Here is a 12,819-nt window from a genome sequence, read left to right as displayed (position 1 = left end):
ATGTTAACTATTTTTCATCATATTATGTTATATAATTTTTCTAGATGTTCTGGTTCATAATTATCATTTAAATAAATAATTTATATATTTTTTTAATAACAATAGTTAAATATCTTGGATGTAGTTTTACTGAATTGATGAAAGTGTACTTTCTGCAGAACTATAACATATTTATTAATATATTAAGTGAAAATTGTTTAATGCTTATTTGCATTTATTTGCTGTGAAATTGTATGGTGGTCAGTTAAAACTTGATTCTATTCAAGATTGCTGTGAACCTTTAGATGCTATTGTAAATTTTATCTTTATTTGTCTTTGTTAATTTAATCAGAATTTTGGTTTTGCTTTTTCCAGAACTTTATGCAATAAACTGTTCTTGCTTTCTGTAATGTACACAATGATAGCATCTAAACGTTATCTATTACAGATTAGTCTGTCGCTTTTAGATAATTGAACTTCAGTTTCCTTATGTTATGTGTTAATTAGTTAATACAATTAAGTTACTCTATTAATACATTTCACCATTTAATTTTTCCTATTTTACAATTTTCACCTACCACCAACACAGTGTTTGTTTATTTATTAGTGGTAACTGTCACATTGTTTATGGCGAAAAAGAATATATTAATTTGTTGTTTACAAATGTGGAGAAATCACTCTCACTTTCCAAGTAATTCTGCTTGGGATATTTGTTATTCTTGAAATGGATATGCCATTTTTATAACTTGTATCTCATGTCAGGTCATGTAAATATGTTTAAAATACATAAATTTTATGATTATGTATAAGATTTTAACAATCTGCAATTGTTGTAGTGCTTAAGCTCTTTCCATTTTTTGTGCTGGGTTAGAAATTAAATTGTTCAGATTTTTATTGCAGTTTTAAAATATCCAAAAAAATGAAGATACTGCTAGTAACTGATTTTTTATACTCTAGATCAGGTTCAATTGCACTCCAGTGTGTTCTTAAAATGGCTATAATTAGGAATAAAGTGCTTTTGCATGAGCATGTTAAATAGATTACTTCAATATGTTGGAAAATAGCTTTGGCAGGAGACTTAAAATATTTTGTAACTGCTTTAATGTTGACGCTTTATGTTATATTGGCATACATTGAACATGTATGTTTTTCTACTATTTCATAAAGAATTATTTATTATATTGATGCCTGATTTGTTAACAAAAACATTACATTATTTTTTTTAAATAAATAAAATTATAGTTAGTGATTTGTAAAGCTACAATACTATATTCTTAATTACTGTTGACAGGAAGTATGTAATAGTTCTAAATTTTAACATTAGTTTAAGATTAGAAGATGTAAAACAGATATTTGAACAGTTAGGATCATTATTATATTACATCCTTGGATGTACTTTTGTATGTAGTTTTATAACGAGGATTAGGTAGATGAACTGATACATAAAAAAATTATTGAAATTAAAAGATTAACACAGAATAGATGAAATGAGAATTAATTCCAAATAAATAAAATACATAATAAGTAATTATTAATGATGTAAGTATGTATAAAGTACCTACGAATTATTGTATTATCAAATTACAGAAAATATGTTGTTGAATAAAATAGTGAAAGTTTCTTATCATTTCTTGTCCTTGAGCTAATTATTATCTCATGATGGGTAATAGACTTGTTACAAATCGATTGGATGAATAATCCATCAAAAGGTTTGATGCATCATTTTTATGGCCCTGCACTGTCTAAATGGACTAAATTCTGCAATATCGTATTTCAAAAGTCGGTACATTGTTTTTTTCCAAAAAGTGACCGTCAGTGATCCATCAAAGGATGTTGCCATTCTACATTGCAGAGTGAGTATGCATCATTTAGATGGCACAGCGAACCGATAATTAGCAATAAATTCTAACAGTGATGCTGTTAACTTAAAGCCAGATTTTATTGTTACTGTTATGTATTTAGGAGACTTTCCTGATTAGCATGACTTTTCCTACTTTAGAGTCAATGAAATTCAAAATTATTCCAAAAACAGTTGTCAACATTATCATGAAATTTTTGTGATGTCCACACTTAAAATGTAAACTAACAAACCATTATGCCATATTCCTCTCTTATTGAATGTAATATTGACTTCACCATGCTTATTTTATAATCAATGTGTATATGCATAGCAGCAGCTAATTATCACTAATGTTTTACTCAGTGAAAACATAATGAAAACACATGCACACAGATTTACACATCATGGCTTACTTTGTAAGACTTAAGTGTAAACTGAGAGTGTGGACCACCCCTATGTTGCTCGGTCACATTGCAAAAGTATATTAGCACTTCCATTCAGTTTAACAAAAAGATTTACTGTGGGTGGTACATCAAAACTTTTGATGAAAGTTCTACAAATACATCGAGTCTAGTTGCAAGTCCATACCCATTTTTAGAAAAATTTTGGATTGTTATCAGATCTACATAATCTTATCAGACATTTCCTGTAGAAAATTTTATAAAAAACCCAAAACAAAAACAATTTTTTTTTCAAAGTGATTATTTTTTCTCTCATTAAGATTGACTATTTTCTCAATAAACAGTTTGAAAAGATGTACTTTTTCAGAGTTTGCTTATTAATGATTTTTTTTTTTGCAAAAAATTACCCAGAACATTAAGAAGATTTTCTTTCTCCAGAAATAGTAAATTTTAATTTCCATCTACAATAAATATTATTAAACATTTAGTATGGTATTTTCAAGTTGCAGAGTGAGAAAATAGTAGAAAAGATTTATTTTATCGAACGAGTGTTTTTTTATAAATTTATAAAGAAAATTTCGTATAAAAATATGTTAATTTTGACGTTTAAGAAATAGCTACTGAGATTATGAAGAAGTACTTTCCTCTTTGATGAGATCGTTTGATTGATGCATAAATTAAATTTGAATGCTGCATGGTATATAATTGATATGCTTTTATAAAATGTTGATATCCATGTATTTCTTCCAAAGCTTTTACAAGATGCAGTAAAATTGGATCAGAAAATATTTTGTGAATAATTTTCAATAAAAAATTACACAGAATGTTCAGAAATCTTCAGATTTATTTAACAATCGTACATTTTATTATTCAGCATTCAGTTGATAAACTAAAATTTTATAACCAAAATCTTCCTTTGAGGAGGAACCTCAAACTTTTAAAAATATCATAAATTATTATTATTAATATAGTTATTAGGAATATTACTTACATAGTTTTATTTTAAAAGTGAATTGTATATTCATAGGTGCAGACCGATCAAGATTTAACCACCTACTGTTGAAATATATTTAAAACCATAATGTGTATGAGGTTTTCAAATTACAGGTACCATAATCGTAAAAAAGTAATATTTTTACATATTTTTCTAGAATGTAATGATAAGTTAAAAATATACTTGTACCTTAGTTTATTTGCTCAAGAATGAATGCAATCAAAAGTTTAATTCAGATTGAAAATAAAAGTACTTAAATTTTTTTCAGAAGAAATTTTAGTTTTAGTAACATAACATTTGCAAACTGAATTGTTAATATCCTATATCTGTTAAGTGTAAATGGTAAGCAAAAGATCCTGTGCACTAAATTTTATAAAAATAACAATTCTTTTTTCTGAATGCTAAGGATTGTTTTAATCCATTCCAAATATTGTTATATTTAGATTCGGTGTATTTCTATTAATCTGTCCTTTTTTCCAGCTACAGATAAAAGTTTATAGAATTTTATGTTAGTTTATAAACCTCCAGTTATCTAATCTGTGTGGAGGAGATGGTTAAGGTAATGAGAGGACTGATTAACAAAGGATTATTTTTATATACCATTTAAAGCTTTGATAACCTGTGAATAATGGCATTATCAGTAAGCAATAGCATCTTTATTTTAACAGACAAGGATATTTACAATTTCCTCTTGAAATATATACATTCTTTCACAAACAGTTTTTAATAAACGTTTTTGGTAAACCACACATTAGTGCTAAAATAATTTGTTATTTATTTCTAAGGCTTTTTTTATGCCTTTGGCATTTTTATCCCTTTTATAGCTAGCTATAAAAGGTTTTAATTTTTATGTTACTGATCCATATTATGGATGTACATGATGGATGTGTTTGTTGTTAATCGATATATATTAGTTTTAAGTAGTTTGTTGGCTAATATTTTGGTAAGGATACCGCTGGCTTTGCTGCAAATTTAATCTCATAACAATTTTCTTAAATGGAATGTCTAGCCAGTTTTAATAACTTTTTCAATTGCACTTCACCTTTTGACCTCAAGTTTTAAAAATCTAGTTTTTTACCATATTTTTCTTAATACATCTTAACACTCTTCATCATAATATTATTTTTTCTTATCCCATATTCTGCAATAATTGTTATTGTCTGAAGGACATGATTCCATGGTTCTAGGTTTTTTTTTTACTTAAACTGAGAATTAAAAATATATGTTTTGTTTTTACCTGCTATTATAAATTATGAAGTTATCAAAACACATGAAAGATAAACACACACACACACATACATGTGCTTCAACTATACAGTTTACTCCTTAGAGCATTACCAAGTCACGTAATTGTGTTAATAAATATAGCAAGTGCATAAACAGTGATGACATCTCCAAAATTCCTTCTGAGTAGCATAAAATTCCCTGCTATCATTATTGTTATTTACATTTTTCTTCAAATTGATTATTGTTGTCTAATCTGCTTATATGGGATCTACAACAAATTTCAAATGTAACACAGTATGGTCTACATTGTATTGAGATTTCACATTGAAATTCCTGAAGGGTGATGAACATCTCTGTCCCTGTTCAATGGCCAGTGTTGAATCTCTGTGTAAACTGGAGGAGCCAGGCCGAATCGGCAGAGTTTTATAGTGTACTTAGCAAAGGAAAGGATTTCTGAGGACCTAGAGCTCTGCTTGGATTTTGCTTGTATTCTGTTTTTGTTGATGAATGTCACTCGCAGCATTCGCATCAGTGGCATCCTGGCTGAGGTGGACTGGAATATGTCAAAAGCCAAGGTTTCGAAGATGACCTCCAGTAACGCCCGTAAGGGTTAGGATCTGAGGGATTGGCGGAGGATGTCTTCTCCTACGGGGGTCAGGATGTCCCTGTTCAGTTTCTTCTATCTTTTCCTCCATATAAATAAGAAAGAATACTGTCTCATCTCCTTCTTCTTTATGTAAAATACATAATGTATTTAATTCAGTTGGCTCATCAACCACTGATAATTTTGTAATATTTTTTCTGTTCATTATTTTCTATTGTTGATTGTAATTTCACTACAGTAACCATATATTTTTCATACATTTTGATGTACACCAATGTACTACATAAAACATATTAATCAGATATTTAATGTAATGATCATTGTAATTAATAAAAGGTTATACATCAAACATTTCACCTGTCCCTACAGTTTACCAGATTTTTGATGATCCTTCTTCATCCCATAAATGTCAGCTTAGCTATGAGTTGGTATAATGTACCGAATGTCTAAATATTACTTGATATGAGAATCTGTTTCTAAAATATCTCTTCTAATAATCTTACGCAGAGATTAGCTGTGCAAATATTTACTCCGTCCTTCAGAAAATAACTATTAAACATTTTCTTTCCCATTAACTCTTAAAATAAACATAATTTTGTTTTTAAGTTTTGTTTAATAAATACAAATAGCATAAAGGTTCTTGTTAAAAAACAGTGTCAGCTCACTAAAGTCAATTTTCTCTTGGTGGTATTGTGTTCAGGACTTTTGGCTTACCAGATTACATCTGTAAAAATAACAATATTATCTCTTGTATTTTTGACTTGTTTTTATCATAACTTAATGTATATATAAATTTTATTAATTTGTGTCATCTAATATTTTAAAAACTTTATTAGTTATTCTGATGATATTACTATATTTTTTACCGTTTATGTTTATAAAATAGACTGTATCTATATATATTTTGTAGTATTTATGTTTTAGAATATTTATATATTTTGTTATTTTAATAGTTCTGTTATAATGTTAGTTTTATATAATTGATGTGCATTTTTTTCTACCTTTTTTTTGTTTTGTTCATTTTGCATTTAATTTTTAATTTATAGTGGAAATCATTTTTTATGATATTACTTACAGATAAATAACTAACTATATTCATATATTTTTATTGCTCTACAAGAATTGATCTTTTTATTAATAAGTGACTATTCGTTTTTATGAGCATAGCAGTCCCTTAAAGAGTAGCTACTACTTACTGAGTTTTTATTATATAATTAATGTCATAAATATGAAAAACATTTAATTTGAATACATTAAAAGTTTGTACTTTTACAAATCACAGTAAAAACTGTATTAATAGACTCCTTTCACCTAGAGACAGTTTTATAACCCCCATTATCTTGAAATTTGGTTTCGTAATTACCCCTCTCAGTTTATTACTCTCAATCGCAAACATTGACAGTTGACAAAATTATTTGTCAAATAAATTTTATATATAATTTTGATCATTTGGCAATAACATCAAAATATGTTGAAGATATTTGTTTTTATTTTGTCCTTTACTTTCACAAATGTATTTTTAATATTATGTAAATGACACTGTTCTTTCACCTACTTCATGAATTTAAAGTTTATTCAACTGATTATTACAGACTACACAACGTTTCCCATAAAAATCAAAATATTTAATTGGCACTATTCTACTTGAAATTTTATTAATCCACAATAAAATGTATCATGATGATTAACAAGTTGTTTTCAACTTTTGAGCTGGTGTTGCAGATGTGTTTTTTGTGCGTACAGTAATTTTCTTTTCACATCAGTTGATTAGTTCTTTAAAAATGCATAGAAATCATAAAATATTAACATTAAAAGAAAAAAAAAGGGATAGAATTTGAGAGTTACAAATTTGAGTTACATAAAAGACAAGTAGCAAGAATATTTCAGTAGGAAAAATACAAGTGAGTATAATTTTAATTGTTAAAAAGCTATTTATAAATAATTGTTAACAAATGGGATTCTAAAAAATATAAAAACAATTCAAACTTATAGAAAACTTGACAAGCTGTAGATAATGTTTTGACTGGTTTTGTGTAGAGAGATTTAAAAATTACCTGATAAGTGGCTCTCTAATACAGGGTTCAAGCATAAAAGTGAATAAGAATTTAATTTGTTAATTTCAATGTACTGCTAGAAAAATTTAGTTTACACAATATATGTTTTAAATCTATGTGGGAAGAGAGTAAACCAGTTGAAGAAAGTGAATGGCATAGGAAGCTGAAAATGCTTTTGAAAAATCATGATGAAAGCAAAATTTATAATCTAGAAACAAGCTGCTTTTTAGATCGCTGCATTAGATATTTTTTAAAGCATTTAAACCTAGATGTTACATGAAAGTGGATAACTTAGGAGTGTTGTGGTTGACTGAATATTATGATGGATTTATTATCAGATTTTTCAGTAAAAGGCAGAAAATTAAAAAAATTATCTTACTTTTTGACAGTGCCACTTCATATACTGATCCTCAACTTAAAAGCATATAAATATTATTACTACAACCCACTACTAGCCATTAAAGCAGGTTTGATGGCCGGTTATTATTAACCATTTAGATACCATTACAAAAAGTCCTTTGGAAAATTTTGATTAGGATGGATAATTCTGAAAACATTGAAAACCTTGCAAAAACGTTTAAGTATGCATGACTCTGTATTCTGATTTACTGCAATAAATTCAAAATGACAATGTTTTCTCAAAGGAAATATTGTTCTGGATATAAAATACTGTCAACACTGACAGATTTGTTTGATCTCATGTTATAACTCGATCTCATGCTGAGTATCAATTAATGCAAGGTGTTTATAAATATCATTTTCTGTGCTGATGTTTTATATCCAGAACAATATTTCCTTTGCGAAAACATTGTCATTTTGAATTTATTGCAATAAATAAAATTTATTGAATAATAATGATATTTTAAATTTTGTATATAAAAATTCCAAAATATGAAATTATTATCAGAGATTGTATGGAAGAGGTTACTAGATTGTATGGAAATCAACATTACTTTACCCAAAATTATATTGTACTTTAAAGCAATCTAACATATTTTAGCCTTTAAAGCATTAATGGAGTAAAAAAAGAGAAATCCCAGTTTAAAATAGTGTAGAATTTAATTCTCTATTTACCAAAGCAAATTTGTCTGGAGAAAATCAAGTAACAAAAACAAATTTCTGATTTCTTCAGATTACAGAAATTAAACTATATTAAATAATGTTTTGATAAATTTTCATTTAGTTTTTCTTATTTCTTTTATGTGTGTAATTTGTGTATTTACATGTATTAAATTAATTTTTTGGTTTATGAAATAATTCATTAAACTTTCTGCATTTAATAGCTAATGCAATTTTAGATCAAATATGTATGATATCCATACACCGATGGCACTGAGTAACTAAATGATTCCTTATCAGTTTTTGTTCCTTTATTTCAGTTAATGTTTTACCTTTAATTTTGGTGAAAAACATAAATTAAAGGTAAAACATAAACATTAATTAAATATTTTACAGCAATCTGGGATTTCTATTTTTATTTAATTTTTATTCGTTTTATTATTTATTACTTTCAGAACTAATGCAGCTAGATATTTACCTGTTACCTAGTAATAACTACTTTACAATCTTCTCATATTTCTAAATTACAGACTAAACTGAACAGTAAACATTCTTTCAAGTCTTCATTACATTATTAAGAGGTGTTAGAATATTTATATTGCATTATTTCCTGTTATTTATTTTAATCTTCTACCACCTGTTCTACCACCTGTTTTATTATGTGAATTTGAAAGCAGTACATTATATATACCATTTATACTTGTTATATGTTATTTAACATAACTGGTGTCTAGTATTTTTAATACTTAATATTATTATTTTCAATACAATGTTTGATAAAATTACAGTTACTGTACTTTTGTGATGAGAATGATAGATGAATTTTTGGGCTAAATGAAGCCAAACCTGACAAATCAAAAGAATCTTCAAAGTATAATTGGCATAGATGCCACCAATCAGCAGTAGAAGTCAATATTTAAATGTGAAAATAAGATGAACAAAATGGTAAGTAAAATAATTCACAGTTTGTGCAATGTACAGGAAAGAATTGAGGCCATCTGGTTTGGATTTTAGGTTGTTTCTTTTTAATTAGTTGAAATTTGGAGGGGGTTAGGTAGGATTGTAAAATTATTGTGGTATTGCCTTTCAGAAAAATAGAAATAAATTAGCCTCTGCAAAGCAAGAACTTAATTTGATTTCATAGTTTTTGAGATTATCCTAGATAAGCTGACTCTGTCTCTTCATTTATAGACCTGCCAAAAAAAAAAAAAACTTTTGAAAATGCTATAGTTTTTTAAATTTTATAATGATATTTGCTAATAATTGAACATGATAAATATATGCTTTTATAATGATGTATGTATATTTTGAAAGGGTAGATATAGTAATTTTTTTCACTTATTATTTGAGAATTCTATGTAGCAAATATCTTTTTACCTTGAAACATGTTGTATTAAATATGACCATAGTCTCTCTTACATTCTGTTTTACAGCTCCATTTCTTTGTTTTTTCTACAACAAAATTTTTCAGCCCATAAAAGAATTAAGTTATAACTTAGTTCAGTACAGTAATTAAAACATACTTTAAACTGCTGCTGTGTCAATAATTGGTTAAACAGTTATTGATCAAACAATAATTCAGCACACTTAACATGGAGTTTACTAATACACTGATTCATCTGATTTATAAATGAATGTGGCTAGAAGTAATTCCCACATCTTAGCTTTCCTCATTACCATGTTTTAGCCAGAAATAAATGTATTAGCACTGTTGGTGGTAGGCACTGTTCTGATATTAACATGAATAGTTTTAATATTTTTAGCTTTCGGTTCTATCATGTTTTTATTATAGTTTAGGAAGTTTTGGTTTTATAGTGCAAAATATATCTTTAAATTTTAATGAATTGAGAGCACAACAAACACCAGTGTAAAAAGAGCTTAAATATTTCTACCTTTGCTACATCATAATTTCAAAGTATTGAGAGAAAAAAAAAGAAAAACTGTTTGAGTTACATTTAGAATATCATATTTCAATCATACTTATATTAAATCCAGCAGGCTGTCAATAGAAACAAGAATGACCTATGAGTTAGTGGTTCTTTTAAATTTACAAACTGTTTTTATGGTATAATTGACAATTACTAGTCAGAAAATTTAGAAGGTAAGTATTTACATAACTAATAATTTTTTTTAAACAAATTTTGACCATTCACTGTATTATGTTATTTTATTATTTTTATATGTTTGTGAAGATTACCAGGATTTATGTGTTTTTTTAATTACATTATATCTTGTAAAACATGTGGTTTTTTTTAAGTGTATTGACCTTTTTAAAATTAGAATTAATGTAAAAAATATGTATACACAATTATTTTACTATTAATTTTGTATACGATTAAACTATTTAAGCATAAATTAATATGAAGATTTTTTGCACTACATTTCACATCTTTTAGATCCCTGTTGGGTTATGTAACCTTGTTTTCTTGTTATAAAACAAGTGGATTAGTTGAAGTTACATTACATTAAAATAATTTTAGTGCATTTATTGTGCATTTAGCTCTGTATTGGGAGTTTCTTGTTGTATATATTTTCAATCACTTTGTGAATGGATATACACAAATATTCACACACTCTTGGACAAAAAATACCGATTTATTTTTAAAACTTACGTAAATATATCACAAATTTAAGTTTCATTTTAGTAGAAGCATTTATGAAAATATCAATATTTGCTAATTTTAATCCTTTTTAATATGGTTAAACCATAATTTTTAATTAAGTGAAGTGATGCAGAAGTATCTTGTTTAAAGAATTTCATAAAACTGATAACATTATCCCAACACTAACACCTTATGAAAACAAGTCATACTATAGTGACATTAACAGACCATTACTTAGACTTTTTTCTACATAAACAGTCACATCTCAGTACTTTTGAAAGTATAAGGTATAAAAAACATAACAGCATTATGGTATGACTATCACAATTTAAATCTTATATGTTTTTTGGCTGCAGTTTGAAAAACTTGCATTATTGTAAATTAGTTGCAACCGAAAATTATATTTATTGAAATTTCATTCAACAAAATAACCCCACTTCTGTGTTGGATTTATGTTAAAGAAATAATAATTTTTGTGTGCAAGTAATGTGTATCTGCAATTACAAATCCTGATACTATTCCAGCTATCACTGGGTCTAAATACACACTCGACCTCTCTATTAATTCCCTGATTTCATCTTCTTCATAGGTGACTGGCTTTTCTTCTGTCATGATAACTATTTCCCAACCATTCTTTTAATTTATTTATACCTTCCAATCTTTCTCCCTTAAAAACCATATTTGTGTATCTCATTCATACATTTCATCATTTTCCCTTTTATCATTTATTTGTAAAGGTGCATAATAATCGTACTTTTTCTTTGTATTTCATATTTGAAGAAATATAAACTAATTTTCTTCATATTTAAACTCATTTTAAAACTTCAGCTAAAAAATGATATTATTAATACATCTTAACACTTTTTATTGTACTTTTTTCTCTACTTTATCAACCCTAAATTTTTAAGATTTTAAACATTTTATTCAAACATTAAATCCCACATAAACAACTTTTTTTATTTTCTTCAGCTTCCCTTTCAAATATGACAGATCTACCCTTATTCTTACTGAAATTAAATCACCTACATGTAATCTCCTCCTTTCTCTTCACAAATAAGTTATTTTTGTGGATATTTTGAATGCATGAGATGTAAAATTGATGATTTGACATCTCTCACTTATGTATTTCTGCCTCATATATCTTAGCAGCAAAGAATAAAACTTGCTATAAACAGTGACATCATTTCTTAAATCTCCATATAATATTTATTTAAGTTACTATTTTTAGAAATGAACGACTTACACGAATGTTAGTCTAATTACATTTTTTAAATAATTTTATACATTTAATGCTTTATGATGTTTTAAATTTACTTCTTCAAATATATACTTCAGAATTAAATAAGGATTGCATTATTAATCCTAAGAATATTTTTATTATTTATGAAATCAATTCTAAACAATTACACTGTTAATAACTTATATTTTAAGTGGTGCATTTCAAATGGTATAGGCTTATGAATTAGAACTTCAATTATACTGTCCCAAATTTACAATTTGTTTAAGTTTGTGTTTTCATTTGTTTAATTTACATAAATAATTTTTAATTAATAATTAAATGTATGTAGAATTAGAAGTGTTCTAACAGTGTATATATTAGTAAAACATTATTGATTTAAAAGTTATCACTATAAAGTTATTAAGGCCTACGTATAATGTAAATATTTTATTTTCTCAATTAACGGCTTAAAATATTATTAATATTGCATTGATTTTATTTTTGTGTATTGCATATAAAATTGTGGCTCTGACCCTATGTGCCATTGTTATCGCTAATTATAAAAAATACTGTACTAACAGAACTAAAAATTATCTTTACCAATATTTATATTACTTATGAAGTCTGATCAAAAAACATTTAGAAAAGTGGTGTAAGTTAGTAATTGAGTGATCCAGTTGTATACAGCTGTGCTGAGTTTGAGATCAAAAACTTTTGATGTTTGATGTGTTTCAGCAGCTCAACTGGATTTCTTTCCTAGTCCTGTGTTCTTATATATTTACAAATATGTTCATCAAAATCATCATGTAAAAAAAAGTTTAATACATTTGCAGATTTTG

General features: G+C 26.6%; 1 protein-coding gene across 2 annotated transcripts in view; it reads left to right on the top strand.

The window, feature by feature from the left end:
* The window catches only part of LOC142319336 (integral membrane protein GPR180), a 55,867-nt gene extending 49,374 nt beyond the window's left edge, over positions 1–6,493 (top strand). For both annotated transcript variants that reach the window (XM_075356528.1, XM_075356529.1), the window contains exon 7: positions 3,248–6,493. In XM_075356528.1, the coding sequence (XP_075212643.1) occupies positions 3,248–3,283 (36 nt within the window). In that variant the 3' untranslated portion in view covers positions 3,284–6,493. The remainder of the gene's footprint in view (positions 1–3,247) is intronic.
* Positions 6,494–12,819: the final 6,326 nt, after the last annotated feature.

This window comes from Lycorma delicatula, chromosome 2, assembly GCF_047948215.1.
Source record: "Lycorma delicatula isolate Av1 chromosome 2, ASM4794821v1, whole genome shotgun sequence".
NCBI lineage: Eukaryota > Metazoa > Arthropoda > Insecta > Hemiptera > Fulgoridae > Lycorma > Lycorma delicatula.
This window is presented reverse-complemented; position numbering and strand designations above follow the sequence as displayed.